The following is a 19,139-nucleotide window of genomic DNA, read 5'->3' as shown; positions in this document are numbered from 1 at the left end:
ATTATCATGACCTGGGCCTTGCAGCTATAGAAATGCATAATAAAGAACATACTGCACATCTTAGAGAAGACAATGAAATGACTAGAAACACATCACGTACTTACAGCCGTGATATACTACAGATAAAGGGATATCTAGGTGTAGCTCTGTGTGTGTTCTCTCTCTATCCATCCATCTTTCAGTCAGTCACTCTCTCTCTCTCGTACTGATCTGTAATGATGTTATGCCCTTGGCTCTGACCCATGACCTTTTGATGTGAGCAGACTAATGGATGAGGGTGGACTAATGATGGTTGTATAACGGTAGATAGATGGCTACGGATGACCATTTTTGTAAGAGGGATGCTGCTGCCTCCCCACTGGCCCTGCTGAATAATACATAAAGAGATGCATGACCGATAGAAGAGTTGACATTTGTGAATCATCTGTCCAAGCAACACACAGGTGTTGTGGCACGGAGTGGAGAGAGATGGCGAAAAGAGAGAGAAAAAAGGGAAATAGGAAGAGAATGAGGTAGGGAAGGACACAATAAAAGAAGGTGGGGGATGAGAAAAGAGAGAGAGACCTGCATGTGACAGTGTGTGTATCTGAAGCCACACCTTTCCCCCAGCATAGCCCTATATCTGGCTTCAGTGGTGCAGTGGAGAAATACAGAGTGGAATATTACTGGCAGGCATCCTACACAGCCTGCAAGCCAATGTGTGTGAGAATTCGTGTGTGTGACTCTGCATATTACATTACACACCCTCCTTAATGCAGTACTCAGCATAAATTAAACACAGATGTTTCCAAATATATCAGTCTATTAATATGATTGTAAAATTCTTCCTGAATTCCCTTGGGCATTTGGAGCAGGCTTGCTTAAGGTACAAACAAAAGAAGAAGGCATGAAAGGATATCCTCTCCTCTCCTCTCCTCTCCTCTCCTCTCCTCTCCTCTCCTCTCCTCTCCTCTCCTCTCCTCTCCTCTCCTCTGTCTTTGCTGCACTGCAGGGACTTGATTATCTCTCTTCCTTTGACAGCCTTACAGCACTACTAACTAAAGACAGACAAAGTTTAGAAACTCACTATTTTCGTGGATGCTATCTGAACAATAGTGTTAATATAGCATGGGTAATTGTCCCTGTGGTGCCCCAGAGCACCAGCAGTACGACTCCCAGAGAAATGTAATCTATCAGCTCAGGGAGTGGACTGGGGAAATCAAATCACACAATAGGAATGTACCATACACTCTCAATTTCAACTAATACGGGATAAAAAGTAAATTAAATATTGTCATATACAGCCACTTTGTGAGATGTGTCATCTCCGTGTGAGACACACTTCATCTGTAAGGTCAACAAGTGAAAAAATGCCTTTATCATAATCCTCATCCCAGCCACCCAACATAGAAGTGGGCTCTGTGTAATCTCCTGCTCTCAGGGAGGAGGTGATTAAGGAGGAGCACAATTTGATTCAATCTCCTCAATTGGTTCAGAATGACTCTAGAAGTACTTACAAAGAGTTAGAGAAAAAAAGTGTAGAACACATTTAACGAGATCCTGCTTCTATATGGTGATAGAAGACACTGTGAAATCTGTGAAAACAGAGAGAAAAGAAAGGGAAAGAGACAGAGCGAGAGAGAGACAGAGACAAAGAGAGAGAGCAAGACGGAGAGAGAGACAGAGAGAGAGAGACAGAGAGAGAGAGAGCAAGACGGAGAGAGAGAGAGCGAAGGAGAGAGAGACAGGGAGACAGAGAAAGACAGAGAGAGAGAAAGAGAGAGAGAGAGAGAGAAGGAGAGAAACAGGGAGACAGAGAGAGAGAGCAAGATGGAGAGAGAGAGAGAGAGACAGAGAAAGACAGAGAAAGAGGAGCAGGGCTCTAGCCCAGGCGTGTCTCTGGGGAGCGAGGCTGCAGTATCGCTCTGAATGCAGCAGTGAGAGTGAATCCTACTGCCTTCCACACATAATGCAAGTGGGATTGCTCCAGTGCTCCGGCTTGCAGACCCAAGACCCTCTAATCCATGTATCTCTCTCTGCCAGATGGGCCAGGCGGAACCACAGGCCTGACCCACTTACAGCTGGAGTCATCCATGTCCTCTGTCAAGGACTCATGCACAACTGACCCATGGGATGGCATTACAGAAACATGCTATCATTACCTATCCTCAGTGAGAACCACAACACACAGTCAGAGCTGAGCTCAGTGGCATAGAGTATAGGCAATTATAGGGAAATAATGCACTCTCTAGAATGCCCTTCATGCCAATCAGAAGGGAGTATTCAACAATGCCATGGTATAAGCTGAAATCATGCATCGATGTCAATGGGAAGTTTACATGTAAGTTTGAATGAATTGGATCAGTATACATTGTCACAGTCCCCTCTGGACCTTAGAATGACGGCTATATTATCTTTGTTCCCTGAGAGGCCATGACAGAATGGCTACACAAGCTGTGACAAACACAGACACAGAACAAATACAGAGCAGGCAAAGAAAGGTTAACATGATTATATGGAGGTTGACTTGTGAGGTGAACAGGCAGGCCGCACATCTGTGGCTGTCTCTAAACACAGACCCATCCACAGTGGCCATGCACAGAGATGGATAATGAGCACGGTATACCATAAGACTGAATCTATGTCGATTAACATGCATGATTAACTGACACACTGACATTGAGATTGTACTGTACTTACGGTACTCGAGCTAATAAGAATAATTATTATATATTCACATTAATACCAATTACAGTAGTTAAATGTGAAAGTCCATTTGAAGCTTTAGGGTGGAGGTGTAAAGGGCATCACTACCATTAGGAGCCTCTGTGAACTGCAGTAATGCACTGCCCTAGTTCATAATCACACAGCTAAATAAGTGACATACTAACCAAGTTTCCATCCAACCTTTTTATGCTGTAAAGTTCATGTCGGATAAAAATGTCATGACAGGCCTGACAGAAACACAACATTATTCGGTAAACATTTCAAATGTAGACAAGACAGAATACACTAGACAAGCTGGGATCTTTTTGTGTCAGTAAAATTAATTATGCGAGAAATGGCTTTGGAAACGTTTTTATGCGCAAATATTGATATAATAACTATCATACTGAAATAAACTTGGAGTCATGAAAAGTCTGTGTGGTCCTCCCAATACTACTCGGGAAAGCATGCAGTTTGTTAGGGTATAGAGTAAATACATCTCAGATACAGGTAGGCTGTGCAGTATAGTCTATATTATGAGATTATTATGGATAAGAGATAGAACATTTTTATTTGTCAAACGCAGTCAAGCATCGATCATCAGAATAAGACCCTCAAAATGTATTGGAAAGGAGCATCAAGATCACAGTTCACTTTCACCACCCTGTGAAGTTTCATCTGTAGCCTAATAAATTGTATGGTTTCCTAAGTCGTAGTGGGAGGACCACCCGCCATATAATAACGTGACTCCAAGTTACTTAGATATGATGGTTATTATACTGTATCAATATTTGCGCATAAAGGCACAAATTTCGCGCATTATTAATTTTACCGACAGAAAAAGATCCCACCATGTCAAACCAACAAATTATCCGTTGGGATTTATAAAACTGTACCGAAACTTCCTGTTTCCATCACAGCTGTCATAAAAAAAATTGTATATATGGTATGACTTTACTCGCATAAAAACTGTGGATGGAAACTTGGTTAAAGACGATATTCCCATCCATCTGGAACCAAACTGATTAAAGTTCAGTTCAGTAAAGTTGTGCAATATAATCTTCAATATAATCTTAAAGCCTATATAAATATGGTAAGAATGGAAAGGCTGAGTTTTGTGTTGATCTATGTTTGACAAACAACAGTAAATTAGGAGAGTGCAGAATGCTGATGTGGACTTGTAGACTTGTTTACGTGCTGCTGTGCGGTTTGATGCTAACTTTTCTTTGCTACCTGACAACTTTACGGTTTTTACTTTTTAATTACGGTTTTATTTTTTTATTTTTTCCCTCGCTCAACTTTTTCAGCCCGGACGCTTTATCTGGACATGGTTCTACACGACCTCCACCAGGTGTTGCTAACATTTACGATAGCATATTTCAATTTACAAAAAAAAAAGAATGACTGCGTTTTCGTCTTTTGAGCTTCTAGTCACGAAATCTATGCAGCCTACTCACTCACTTATAACTACTGTTTACAGGCCTCCTGGTCCGTATACAGCGTTCCTCACTGAGTTCCCTGAATTCCTATCAGACCTTGTATTCATGGCAGATAATATTCACATTTTTGGTGACTTAAATATTCACATGGAAAAGTCCACAGACTCACTCCAAAAGGCTTTCGGAGCCATCATCAACTCAATGGGTTTTGTCCAACATGTCTCCGGACCTATTCACTGCCACAGTCATACTCTGGACCTAGTTTTGTCCCGTGGAATAAATATTGTGGATCTAATGTTTTTCCTCATAATCCTGGACTATCGGACCACCATTTTATTACGTTTGCAATCGCAACAAATAATCTGCTCAGACCCCAACCAATGATCATCAAAAGTCGTGCTATAAATTCTCGGACAACACAAATATTCCTAGATGCCCTTCTAGACTCCCTCCAACTACCCAAGGACGTAAGAGTACAAAAGTCGGTTGACCACCTAACTGAGGAACTAAATGTAACCTTGCATAATACCATAGATGCAGTCGCACCCCTAAAAACAAAAACAGTTGTCATAAGTAACTAGCTCCCTGGTATACAGAAAATACCCGAGCCCTGAAGCAAGCTTCCAGAAAATTTGAACGGAAATGGCACTACACCAAACTGGAAGTCTTGCGACTAGCTTGGAAAGACAGTGCCGTTGTTGCGGTTGTGTGGAGAGACAGACCAAGGCGCAGCGTGCTCGGAGTTCCACATCTTTATTTTTTGTGAAACTTACAAAACAAAAAGGAAACAAACAACGAACCATAACATAAGAGGTGCAGCATACTCAAAATAAGATCCCACAAAAACCAGTGGGGAAATGGCTGCCTAAATATGATCCCCGATATACAGCTGCCTCTGATTGGGAACCATACCAGGCCAACATAGACATAAAACAACCTAGATAACCCACCCTAGTCACACCCTGACCTAACCAACATAGAGAATAAAAGGCTCTCTATGGTCAGGGCGTGACAGCTGTACAGTATCGAAGAGCCCTCCATGCTGCTCGATCATCCTATTTTCCAACTTAATTGAGGAGACTAAGAACAATCCAACATTTACTTTTGATACTGCCATAAAGTTAACTGACACGCAGCATTCCCAAGAGAGGATGGCGTTCACTTCAGCAGTGATAAATTCATGAACTTCTTTGACGAAAAGATCATGATCATTAGAAAGCAAATTACGGACTCCTCTTTAAATATGCGTATTTCTCCAAAGCTCAGTTGTCCTGAGTTTGCACAACACTGCCAGGACCTAGGATCAAGGGAGACACTCAAGTGTTTTAATACTCTATCTCTTGACACACACATTGATGAAAATTGTCTTGGCCTCTAAACCTTCAAGCTGGATACTGGACCCTATTCCAACTAAACTACTGAAAGAGCTGCTTCCTGTGCTTGACCCTCCTATGTTGAATATAACAAATGGCTCCCTATCCACCGGATGTGTACCACTCACTAAACTCACTAAAAGTTGCAGTAATAAAGCCTCTCTTGAAAAAGCCAAACCTTGACCCAGAAAATATTTTTAAAAACTATCGGCCTATAGCGAATCTCCCATTCCTCTCAAAAAGTTTAGAGAAGCTGTTGCACAGCATCTCACTGCCTTCCTGAAGATAAACAATGTATACGAAATGCTTGTCTGGTTTTAGACCCCATCATAGCACTGAGACTGCACTGGTGAAGGTGGTAAATTACCTTTTAATGGCGTCAGACCAAGGCTCTGCATCTGTCCTCGTGCTCCTAGACCTTAGTGCTGCTTTTGATATCATTGATCACCACATTCTTTTGGAGAGATTGGAAACCCAAATTGGTCTACACGGACAAGTTCTGGCCTGGTTTAGATCTTATCTGTCAGAAAGATATCAGTTTGTCTCTGTGGATGGTTTGTCTTTTGACAAATCAACTATACATTTCGGTGTACCTCAAGGTTCCGTTTTAGGACCACTATTGTTTTCACTATACATTTGACCTCTTGGTGATGTCATTTGGAAACATGTTAACGCTCACTGCTATGCGGACGATACACAGCTGTACATTTCGATGAAACATGCTGAAGCCCCAAAATTGCCCTCTCTGGAAGTCTGTGATCCAGACATAAGGAAGTGGATGGCGGCAAATGTTTTACTTTTAAACTCAGACAAAACAGAGATGCAAGGTCTAGGTCCCAAGAAACAAAGAGATCTTGTGTTGGATCTGACAATTAATCTTGATGGTTGTACAGTCATCTCAAATAAAACTGTGAAGGACCTCTCTTTTGACGAACATATCAAGACTGTTTCAAGGACAGCTTTTTTTCCATCTTCGTAACATTGCAAAAATCAGAAACCTTCTGTCCAAAAACGACGCAGAAAAATGTATCAATGCTTTCGTCACTTCCAGATTAGCCTACTGCAATGCTTTACTTTCCGGTTACCCAGATAAAGCACTAAATAAACTTCAGTCAGTGCTAAACACGGCTGCAAGAATCTTGACTAGAACCAAAAGATTTGATCATATTACTCCAGTGCTAGCCTCTCTACACTGGCTTCCTGTTTAGGCTAGGGCTGATTTCAAGGTTTTACTAACCTACAAAGCATTACATGGGCTTGCTCCTACCTATATTTCCGCTTTGGTCCTGCCGTACATACCTATACCTACGCTACGGTCATAAGACTCAGGCCTCCTTACTGTCCCTAGAATTTCTAAGCAAACAGCTGGAGGCAGGGCTTTCTCCTATAGAGATCCATTTTTATGGAATGGTCCACCTATCCATGTGAGAGACGCAGACTCGGTCTCGAACTTTAAGTCTTTATTGAAGACTCATGTCTTCGGTAGGTCCTATGATTGAGTGTAGTCTGGCCCAGGGGTGTGAAGGTGAACTGAAAGGCACTGGAGTGACGAATCTCCCTTCTTTCTCTTCCTGGCCGGTTCCCCTCTCTCCACTGGGATTCTCTGCCTCTAACCTTATTGCGGGAGCTGAGTCACTGGCTTACTGGTGCTCTTCCATGCCGTCCCTAGGAGGGGTGCATCACTTGAGTGGGTTGAGTCATTGACGTGATCTTCCTGTCCGGGTTGGCGCCCCCCTCGGGTTCGTGCAGTCGGGGAGATCTTGGTGGGCTACACTCGGCCTTGTCTCAGGGTAGTAGGTTGGTGGTTGGAGATATCCCTCAAGTGGTGTGGAGGCTGTGCTTATACAAAGTGGGTGGGGTTATATCCTGCCTGTTTGGCCCTGTCCGTGGGTATCATCAGAACAGGGCCACAGTGTCTCCCGACCCCTCGTCTCAGCCTCCAGTGTATTTCTCCTGTCTTATCCGGTGTCCTGTGTGAATTTAACTATGCTCCCTCTAATTATTTCTCTCTCTTTCTCATTCTCTCTCTCTCTCTCTCTCTTTCTCTCTCTCTCTCTCTCTCTTCTCTTGGATGACCTGAGCCATAGGACCATGCCTCAGGACTACCTGGCCTGATGACTCCTTGCTGTCCCCAGTCCACCTGGTCATGCTGCTGCTCCAGTTTCAACTGTTCTGCCTGCGGCTATGGAACCCTGACCTGTTCACTGGACGTGCTACCTTGTCCTGGACCTGCTGTTTTGGACTCTCTCTCTACCACACCTGCTGTCTCTAACTGAATGATCGGCTATGAAAAGCCAACAGACATTTTCTCCTGAGGTGCTGACCTGTTGCACCCTCTACAACCACTGTGATTATTATTATCTGACCCTGCTGGTCATCTATGAATGTTTGAACATCTTGGCCATGTTCTCTTATAATCTCCACCCGGCACAGCCAGAAGAGGACTGGCCACCCCTCATAGCCTGGTTCCTCTCTAGGTTTCTTCCTAGGATCCGGCCTTTCTAGGGAGTTTTTCCTAGCCACTGTGCTTCTAAATCTGCATTGCTTGCTGTTTGCGGTTTTAGGCTGGGTTTCTGTACAACACTTTTGGACATCAGCTGATGTAAAAAGGGCTTTATAAATAAATTTGATTGATTGATTGATGTTTTGCTATAGCTTGGTGGTGCTGAAATAGACCTATACTATACCTCAGTACTGATGCTGCTGTCCACACTGGTGGTGCTGAAATAGGACTATACTATATATCAGTACTGATGCTGCTATCCACACCGGTGGTGCTGAAATAGGACTATACATCAGTACTGATGCTGCTGTCCACACCGGTGGTGCTGAAATAGGACTATACTATACATCAGTACTGATGCTGCTGTCCACCCCGGGGTGCTGAAATAGGCCTATACAAAACTATGCTGGTTTTCGCTCCCCCCTTGTACTTGATTGATGAATTAAGGTCAATAATTTGTAAGGTCAGTAATTTGTAAGGTCAGTAACTAGTAAGGTCAGTAATTTCCTAGCCACCGTGCTTTTACATCTACATTGCTTGATGTTTGGGGTTTTAGGCTGGGTTTCTGTTCAGCACTTTGTAACATCTGCCGATGTAAAGCTTTATAAATACATTTAATTTGGAGAACTCCCTTCACCTAGGTCTAAATTGAAATGAAAAAACTAAACCCCGCAGACACTATGCCCTCCGTGGAATGAGTTTGACAGCCCTGCTCTAAAGGTCTAACACCACGTATGATGAAGCAGCAGTAGCTGTTATGTGAAATCTTCACAATCGAAGACAATGTATAGGCTTATATTTACATGCACACTAATAATTCGATATTAAACGGATTGTGCCATTAGCCAGATTATGCAATAGTCATGTAAACACTTTACTCTGTTTATCTTAATCAGCGTAAGGTCAAAATAGAAGTAAGCATGCGCCGATTAAAACATCTGATTTTCTAAGGAATCTGTAGAATTATTAGGACATGTAAACACCTTTATCGGCGTTCCAGCTGTGTGTTTGATCTGCGCATGTGCTAGCACCAGCCGAGCGAGCCTCCCTCTTTATCACGAGTGAAGTGAGTTTGGAACAACTGAATGTACGCGTCTTAGAAGTTTTTTTTTCACATACAAACGTTATGTCGATCTTAGAATCAAATATGTTTCCCAAAAATAACATGGTCGATGTGGTAGAACGTATATTTTGATTGGGGATTTTCTGCATTCATCAGAGTGCCATCAGGTAGCCTGATTGTAAAGATTATTCGGGAAATTGTTCTTCTTGCAAAGCATGCAAAAGTTTTAATTTAACTATTATATTAATCTGACTATCCACAATAATCGTACTATTGTGTGCATGTAACCATACTCAATGTCACTGTCAATAATCATCCAACAACATTTTTATATAAGCCAAATCCATAAACAGTGAATGAATTAAATAGGGGGTCATTAAAGAAAACAATAGCTCACCTTCTCACTACTAGGAAGCGTTCTTGTCCTTTGAAAAGTATCCCCGCCATTAATGCTGATCAGCTCGCCATCAGCAGATGAAAACGGCGTGGGGAAAACTACTACGTCACTCTTCATTGTGTCAGAGCTGAAACACACGTCATACTGCTGAGTAGATTTGGAGTAAGACCAGCTCCCGTCAGGGTGGGTGGTGATCATGGGGGCGCTGTACCTGCTGAAACTGCCGTCTGTCCTGTGGCATTTTACAACTATTAAACTGATGAGGCTCAGTAGAAATATCACTGATACTGACACAATGGCGACGAGCAGATACAGATTTAAATCTGAGAAACTCTCCTCTTTTACAGGCAGTTGTCTGAAAGTTGTCTGCATGTCATCTGTACTTTCAACGACCACAACATCAATAGACACAGTCGCAGACAGGGAAGGTTCTCCATTATCAGACACCAGAATGACCAACGGGTGAGTTTTCAAGTCATTGTCACTCATGCGTCTCTTAGTCTGTATTTCTCCGTTGTTGGTTCCTATTCTGAATAGATTGGTCCCCTTTGGTTCAGAGATGTGATAAGAAAGCAGCGCATTATAACCAGAGTCGGCGTCTACAGCCCTGATCTTGGCCACAAAGTATCCCGCTTCAGCAGAATAAGGAATGTTCTCAGAATGAACGGAGCCTTGGTCAGAATAGGGCGGGAGAATCACAGGACTGTTGTCATTCTCATCCAAGATAAAAACGTTGACAGTGACGTTGCTGCTTAGAGGAGGAACACCAGAGTCTGTAGCCTGAACTTGAAATTCAAACTTTTTCAACTCCTCGTAGTTAAAAGATTGCAAGCTGTAAAGTTCACCATTTAATGAGTTAATACTGACTAAATGAGAACCTACAGCTCCCTTTGAGTGGCTGTTCAAGTCTGAATACCTCACCTGGGCGTTTTCATTAGCGTCTGGATCATATGCGGACACAGTGTACATGAGCGCTCCAGTGGGTGCATTTTCCTTGACGTACACATTGAGGGTTCTGTCTGCGAAACGTGGTGCATTATCATTTACATCAGAAATATAAACCGTGGTAACGCTTGTGCTAGACAGAGGAGGAGTCCCTTCATCTGTTGCTATGATGGTGACATTGTATTGTGAGTCACTCTCTCTATCCAATGCGCCGTTGAGAACGAGAGAGTAATAATTACGATACGAAGTTTGAAGATTGAAAGGTGATTCGCCGACTAATGTACAGTTCACCTTCCCATTGTTTCCTCCATCTTTATCTATTACAGTAACGAGTGCTATAACAGTGCCAGATGTAACATTTTCCCTCACCGTGGGCAACAATGACGTAACACTTATCTCTGGCACGTTGTCATTAACATCAACTACTTCAACCAACACTTTACAATGAGTGTTGGTTGGAGATTGTCCCTTATCCTGTGCCTCAGCCCTTATTTCATAAAAAGCAGTTTCTTCAAAATCTATGACTCCTTTGATGGTGATGTCACCGGAAATGGGATTAATCGCAAATGTATGCAGGTTTTTTTCCTGACCATGTCGGCTGAATAGATATAAAACCTCGCCATTTGGACCGTCATCTAAATCAGTGGCATTCAGTGTTAAAATCTTAGTTCCTGGAGCTGCATTTTCATTCACACGTATTTTGTAAAGAGGGCTGCTAAAAACAGGTGTATTGTCATTGTTATCCAACACATTAACTACAATTGCCATTGTCCCGGATCGAGCAGGGTTTCCCCCATCAGTTGCAGTCACTAAAAGATTGATAACCGCCTGTCTCTCTCGGTCTAATGCTTTCTGTAACACCAACTCAGCAGACAAACGTTGCTCTCCACCGCTCTGTACATCCAAAGAAAAGTGCTCATTTGGGCTCAACGTGAAGGTTTTTACCCCATTCGAGCCAACATCAGGATCCAATGCGCTCATCAACGAGAACCTAACACCAGGAGGCACCGATTCAGATATATTAAAGACGTGTGCTTTCACAGGGAAAGTGGGTGGATTGTCATTGATGTCCACAACATGTATCTCCACCCGATGCAGGCTCAATGGATGATTAACAATGGCCTCTAGATGTAAAGCGCACGAACGAGCATTTGGACAAAGCTCCTCCCGGTCGATTCTCTCGGTCACATACAAGACTCCCGTTTTCAGATTTACATCGAAGTACCTCTTATTTGAGGCAGAGACGAGCTGAAACATTTGTGACTCCATATCTTGTACGTTCAGATTCAAATCCTTAGCCAAATTCCCAACGAACGTACCCTGGTTTACTTCCTCGGAAATATAATACACAATTTCTTCGGAGGACACTTGCATGAAGGAACACATGAGTAACAAGTACAAATAAATCCGCGAGTGGATGTAAATTGTAGAAGTAGTCATTGTCTCCACAAACAGTAACAATGCAACCCAGTAGTCATTAAAATTCAAACCACTTATTGCTAAACATAGCTTCACAGATTAAAGCAAAACAATATCCTTCACAACTCGTTCGCTCCAAGTCCCTGTTTCATTTCACAGAGGAGGCTTCTGTCCTGGTCACATGAGATTCTGTGAGAGGCGGAGTCCACTAAAATAAGTTTTTTTTATACATGATTCATGGTCTGTAGTGCCACCGTGTGGAACATTTTTTAAAGACAAAATAATGCACATCTCTGCTGTTTAACGACGAGTAGCCAAAATTATATGCATTCTATATATACAGTACTAGTCAAAAGTTTGGACACACCTACTCATTCAAGGGTTTTTCTTTATTTTTACTACAAAAGATGTGTGAAACAAATCAAAATATATTTGAGAGTCTTCAAAGTAGCCACCCTTTGCCTTGATGACAACTTTGCACACTCTTGGCATTCTCTCAACCAGCTTCACCTGGAAAGCTTTTCCAACAGTCTTGAAGGAGTTCCCACATTTGCTGAGCACTTGTTGGCTGCTGTTTATTCACTCTGCGTACCAACTCATCCCAAACCATCTCAAATGGGTTGAGGTCTGGTGATTGTGGAGGCCAGGTCATCTGATGCAGCACTACATCACTCTCCTTCTTGGTCAAATAGCCTTTACACAGCCTGGAGGTGTGTTGGGTCATTGTTCTGTTGAAAAACAAATTATAGTCCCACTAAGCGCAAACCAAGTGGGATGGAGTATCGCTGCAGAATGCTGTGGTAGCCATGCTGGTTAAGTATGCCTTGAATTCTAAATAAATCACAGACAGTGTCACCAGCAATGCAGCCCCACACCATCACACCTCCTCCTCCTCCATGCTTCAAGATGGGAACCACATATGCAGAGATCATCCATTCGCCTACTCTGCATCTCACAAAGACACGGTGGTTGGAACCAAAAGTCTCGAATTTGGACTCATCAGACCAAAGTACAGATTTCCACCGGTCTAATGTTCATTGCTCATGCTTCTTGGCCAAAGCAGTCTCTTCTTCTTATTAGTGCCCTTTAGTATTGGTTTCTTTGCAGCAATCCAACCATGAAGGCCTGATTCAAGCCGTCAGCTCTGAACAGTTGATGTTGAGATGTGTCTGTTACTTGAACTCTGTGAAGCATTTATTTGGGCTCCAATTTCTCAGGCTGGTAACTCTAAAGAACGTATCCTCTGCAGCAGAGGTAACTCTGGGTCTTCCTTTCCTGTGGCAGTCCTCATGTGAGCCAGTTTTATCATAGAACTTGATGGTTTTTGCAACTGCACTTGAAGAAACTTTCAAAGTTCTTGACATTTTCCAAATTGACTGACCTACATGTCTTAAAGTAATGATGGGCTGTCATTTCTCTTTGCTTCTTTGAGCTGTTCTTGCCATAATATGGACTTGGTCTTTTACCAAATAGGGCTATCTTCTGTATACCACCCCTACCTTGTCAAAACACAACTGATTGGCTCAAACGCATTAAGAAGGAAAGACATTCCACAAATTAACTTTTAACAAGGCACACCTGTTAAATGAAATGCATTCCAGGTGACTACCTCATGAAGCTGGTTGAGAGGAATCTAAGCGTTTGCAAAGCTGTCATCAAGGCAAAGGGTGGCTACTTTGAAGAATCTAAAATCTAAAATATATTTTCATTTGTTTAACACTTTTTTTCTTACTATATGATTCAATATGTGTTATTTCACAGTTTTGATGTCTTTGCTATTATTCTAATAACTTCTAAATGTGGACACACTGATGTGTTGTGGAATGTCTGTGTAGATTTTGTATACAAACATGATGCTGTGGGTCATTTTGACCCAGAGGCTTTCATGTGTATAGATATTTGCACAGGTCCAAAATAAACAAGTCTCTTTGATGTATACTGCTCAAAAAAATAAAGGGAACAGTAAAATAACACATCCTAGATCTGAATGAAAGAAATAATCTTATTAAATATTTTTTTCTTTACATAGTTGAATGTGCTGACAACAAAATCACACAAAAATAATCAATGGAAATCCAATTTATCAACCCATGGAGGTCTGGATTTAGAGTCACACTCAAAATTAAAGTGTAAAAACACACTACAGGCTGATCCAACTTTGATGTAATGTCCTTAAAACAAGTCAAAATGAGGCTCAGTAGTGTGTGTTGCCTCCACGTGCCTGTATGACCTCCCTAGAACGCCTGGGCATGCTCCTGATGAGGTGGCGGATGGTCTCCTGAGGGATCTCCTCCCAGACCTGGACTAAAGCATCCGCCAACTCCTGGACAGTCTGTGGTGCAACGTGGCGTTGGTGGATGGAGCGAGACATGATGTCCCAGATGTGCTCAATTGGATTCAGGTCTGGGGAACGGGCGGGCCAGTCCATAGCATCAATGCCTTCCTCTTGCAGGAACTGCTGACACACTCCAGCCACATGAGGTCTAGCATTGTCTTGCATTAGGAGGAACCCAGGGCCAACCGCAACAGCATATGGTCTCACAAGGGGTCTGAGGATCTCATCTCGGTACCTAATGGCAGTCAGGCTACCTCTGGCGAGCACATGGAGGGCTGTGCGGCCCCCCAAAGAAATGCCACCCCACACCATGACTGACCCACCACCAACCCGGTCATGCTGGAGGATGTTGCAGGCAGCAGAACGTTCTCCACGGCGTCTCCAGACTCTGTCACGTCTGTCACATGTGCTCAGAGTGAACCTGCTTCATCTGTGAAGAGCACAGGGCGCCAGTGGCGAATTTGCCAATCTTGGTGTTCTCTGGCAAATGCCAAACGTCCTGCACGGTGTTGGGCTGTAAGCACAACCCCCACCTGTGGACGTCGGGCCCTCATACCACCCTCATGGAGTCTGTTTCTGACCGTTTGAGCAGACACATGCACATTTGTGGCCTGCTGGAGGTCATTTTGCAGGGCTCTGGCAGTGCTCCTCCTGCTCCTCCTTGCACAAAGGCGGAGATAGCGGTCCTGCTGCTGGGTTGTTGCCCTCCTACGGCCTCCTCCACGTCTTCTGATATACTGGCCTGTCTCCTGGTAGTGCCTCCATGCTCTGGACACTACTCTGACAGACACAGCAACCTTCTTGGCACAGCTCGCATTGATGTGCCATCCTGAATGAGCTGCACTACCTGAGCCACTTGTGTGGGTTGTAGACTCCGTCTCATGCTACCGCTAGAGTGAAAGCACCGCCAGCATTCAAAAGTGACCAAAACATCAGCCAGGAAGCATAAGAACTGAGAAGTGGTCTGTGGTAACCACCTGCCGAACCACTCCTTTATTGGGGGTGTCTTGCTAATTGCCTATAATTTCCACCTGTTGTCTATTCCATTTGCACAACAGGATGTGAAATGTATTGTCAATCAGTGTTGCTTCCTAAGTGGACAGTTTGATTTCACAGAAGTGTGATTGACTTGGAGTTACATTGTGTTGTTTAAGCGTTCCCTTTATTTTTTTGAGCAGTGTATTTTGTTTTTACTGGTTCTGGATCAACTATTATAACTATGTTTGGGTGACAATGACCATTCCCAAGCTTCTCTTTCTCAGTGTGAAGCAGCAGATCTCTGACACAGACACTCAAAAATGAGCTCCAAACACAAAATGCTTGTTTGTGAGAAAGGAAATATGTTTAACAAATAGTTAAATATAGAGTTTTGAAATGAAATATTCTTGTATTTCTTATTTCTGAAAGGTCTGACAAGACAAAATCAAGTTTTGTCTGTTTTTACTTTGACTGTCTTGAGTGTGTTTAAACTGTGCCTGGCTCAATGTGACCCATACCAAAATGTACGTATTTTTTTCTTCAGCAAAGCACAAGGGTTAAATACATATAACTTCCTAGTACTGGCAAGTCACATTTCATTACCTAAAAGGCTAATATAAGCCAACAATCAAGAAAATTTAAGTTAGGCCTAAATAGAATATAGGGAAATCCAAAACGAAAACACAACCATAACAGTAGGTTAAAATCATGGTTTTGAATAGAATAGGGGGTCATTAAAGAAAACAATAGCTCACCTTCTCACTACTAGGAAGCGTTCTTGTCCTTTGAAAAGTATCCCCGCCATTAATGCTGATCAGCTCGCCATCAGCAGATGAAAACGGCGTGGGGAAAACTACTACGTCACTCTTCATTGTGTCAGAGCTGAAACACACGTCATACTGCTGAGTAGATTTGGAGTAAGACCAGCTCCCGTCAGGGTGGGTGGTGATCATGGGGGCGCTGTACCTGCTGAAACTGCCGTCTGACCTGTGGCATTTTACAACTATTAAACTGATGAGGCTCAGTAGAAATATCACTGATACTGACACAATGGCGACGAGCAGATACAGATTTAAATCTGAGAAACTCTCCTCCTTTACAGGCAGTTGTCTGAAAGTTGTCTGCATGTCATCTGTACTTTCAACGACCACAACATCAATAGACACAGTCGCAGACATGGAAGGTTCTCCATTATCGGACACCAGAATGACCAACGGGTGAGTTTTTAAGTCATTGTCACTCATGCGTCTCTTAGTCCGTATTTCTCCGTTGTTGGTTCCTATTCTGAATAGATTGGTCCCCTTTGGTTCAGAGATGTGATAAGAAAGCAGCGCATTATAACCAGAGTCGGCGTCTACAACCCTGATCTTGGCCACAAAGTATCCCGCTTCAGCAGAATAGGGAATGTTCTCAGAATGAACGGAGCCTTGGTCAGAATAGGGCGGGAGAATCACAGGACTGTTGTCATTCTCATCCAGGATAAAAACGTTGACAGTGACGTTGCTGCTTAGTGGAGGAACACCAGAGTCTGTAGCCTGAACTTGGAACTGGAATGTTTTAATTTCTTCGAAGTTAAATGACAGTAAGCTGAATATTTCACCAGTTAGAGAATTTAAGTTTAGAAATGTTGACAAACGGGCGAATGTTTTGTTTTTTGATAGTGTATACGTCAATTGAGAGTTTTCATTGATATCCGGGTCATTCGCTGTCACGCTGCCAACACGAACCCCCACGGGACTGTTCTCCTCTATATAAAAGTTCAATATGGGCTGCGGAAAGAGTGGGGCGTTGTCATTCACATCAGAAATGTGTACAGTAATAACACTAGTACTGGAGAGAGGTGGGGTCCCTTCATCAATCGCTTTAATAGTTACGTTATGAAGAGAGGCACTCTCTCTGTCTAGAGGCCCGTCTACCACTAAAGAATAATAGTTCTTATACGACGACTGTAATTTAAAAGGAAAATCTCCTATAATAAATGCGTTGATGAGTCCATTTTTACTCCCATCTTTGTCTCCAATACTCAATGAAGCCACTGCTGTACCTTTTTCGGCATCTTCTTTGACTGCAGTGGTCAGTGATGTTATTTCTATCTCGGGTGTATTATCATTGATATCAAGTATTTCAATTAGGACTTTTGAATGGGCACTCCTTGGTGGATTACCCTTGTCTTTTGCTTGTACACGGATTTCAAACGCAGGGTTCTCCTCGTGATCTAAACCTCCTTTAATGGTTATTTCACCTGTGTGCTGATTGACTGCAAACAGCCTATGAAGATCCATTTCTCTGTTACCAATGAATGAGTATTCAATCTCACCGTTTGCAGCTTCGTCTATGTCTGTTGCGTTGATGATTAGAACTAAAGTTCCAAATGTAACATTTTCTAAGACTTGGACTTTATACAGAGATTTAGTGAAAATCGGGCTGTTGTCGTTCACATCTATCACATTAATTATTATCTCTAAAGTCCCGGATCGTGGAGGTTTTCCTCCGTCAACAGCTATCAGTACCAGCTTAATCACAGCTTGTTTCTCTCGGTCTAAAGCTTTCTGCAGCACTAACTCAGCAGTCACACTCTGCTCTCCACCGCTCTGTACATCCAGAGAGAAGTATTCATTCGGGCTGAGGTTGTAGGTTTTTATCGATTTACTGCCAACGTCCGCATCACCGGCAAGTGGTAATGGAAATCTTTCACCTGGAGAGGCATATTCGGTCATATTGATAACGTGAATGCGCTCTTGAAATGATGGCGCGTTGTCATTTATGTCCAAAATGTTTACTTCAATACGATGGATTCGCATGGGATGATTCATTATAGCTTCTACATCTATGGAGCATTTTATGGAGTTGGGGCAGATGGCATCTCTGTCAATTATCTCATTGACAAAAAGAACGCCAGTCTTCACGTCGATATCAAAATACCTCCGTCTGGATCCGGTTACTATCTGAATCTCTCTAGATTCTAGTTCCCTCACGTTAAGATTTAGGTCTTTGGCGATATTTCCAACAAATGTTCCTTTATCCACCTCCTCTGAGACTGAATACACGAACTGTCCGGAACACAATCCCCATGAACAAAGCAGCAGAAGACATTGTATCCCAACACGTCTTCTGTGGTCACACAGGCCCATCGCTGTACAAGTAAACGCTTGTCCAAAATATACTAAAAGGGAAAAAATGAAAATAATACAAGCTCTGCTAATCCGTGTTGATACAACCCAAGTAATCCAGGACGCACAAGCATTTTCCTCTCATCCCAAAACACACTACTGGTTTCAACTCCATTCCTTTTTTAGTATTCACATGACTAGTCCAGCATTACTCCTCCTAGAAATAATGTTCATGGTCAACAGCGACATCCTGTGTTTGTTGTATATACACAGCACAAATACTATTCACATAGCAGTTTATTTATTTTACCTTTATTTAACTAGGCAAGTCAGTTAAGAACAAACTCTTATTTTCAATGACAGCCTAAGAACAGTAGGTTAACTGCCTTGTTCAGGGGCAGAATAGCAGATTTTTATCTTGTCAGTTCGGGATTTGATATTGCAACCTTTCGTTTACTAGTCCAACGCTCTAGCCACTAGGCTCCCTGCTGCCCCTGTAAGTTTGCTATGTCTCTATTACACTACCGTGGTTCTTAATGATAAAAATAAAAAATAAACAACCCTTTACAGAGTTCAAGTTCAAATATAAGGATGAAACTGTAACAATAGTGTATCTTCGACCTGTAAACAAGCTGGTTTGGTCATGTGTGTAACAGTTTTGCTTCCGTCCCTCTCCTCGCCTCGCACCAGGGACCGTCTGAACACAGCAACAACTGCCTCCCACAAAGCACCGTTACCTAACGCTCCACAAAAGCCAAGGGAAACAACTACTTCAGTGTGTCAGAGCGAGTGACGTCACCGATTGAAACGCTTTTAGCGCGCTCCCGCTAACTAGCGATTTCACACCAGTTAAATGTGATTACACATGGGAATCGAAAACAATTAACAATTC

General features: G+C 42.8%; 2 protein-coding genes across 4 annotated transcripts in view; both read right to left on the bottom strand.

Moving 5' to 3' along the window:
- The window catches only part of LOC106568101 (protocadherin alpha-C2), a 62,395-nt gene that overhangs the window by 33,274 nt on the left and 9,982 nt on the right, over nucleotides 1–19,139 (bottom strand). The window contains exon 1 of one of the 3 annotated variants that reach the window (XM_045692361.1): nucleotides 9,461–12,075. The exons of the other annotated variants lie outside the window; for them this stretch is intronic. Within the exon in view, the coding sequence (XP_045548317.1) occupies nucleotides 9,461–11,845 (2,385 nt within the window). The 5' untranslated portion in view covers nucleotides 11,846–12,075. Of the gene's footprint in view, nucleotides 1–9,460; nucleotides 12,076–19,139 lie in introns of those variants that run through there. 3 annotated transcript variants of the gene reach the window in all.
- On the bottom strand, nucleotides 15,289–18,574 carry LOC106568103 (protocadherin alpha-8). Its single transcript, XM_014138137.2, has one exon. It carries the CDS (start codon nucleotides 18,266–18,268, stop codon nucleotides 15,872–15,874), a length of 2,397 nt encoding a protein of 798 aa, XP_013993612.2. The 5' UTR covers nucleotides 18,269–18,574; the 3' UTR covers nucleotides 15,289–15,871.

This window comes from Salmo salar, chromosome ssa13 (assembly GCF_905237065.1).
Source record: "Salmo salar chromosome ssa13, Ssal_v3.1, whole genome shotgun sequence".
Lineage (NCBI taxonomy): Eukaryota > Metazoa > Chordata > Actinopteri > Salmoniformes > Salmonidae > Salmo > Salmo salar.
The sequence above is the reverse complement of the archived record's forward strand: the minus strand, read 5'-3'. Positions and strand labels throughout refer to the sequence as shown.

What these genes read in the sequence shown, in the direction of transcription:
- LOC106568103 (XM_014138137.2), bottom strand. Translation starts at nt 18,268, where the DNA reads ATGGGCCTGTGTGACCACAGAAGACGTGTTGGGATACAATGTCTTCTG.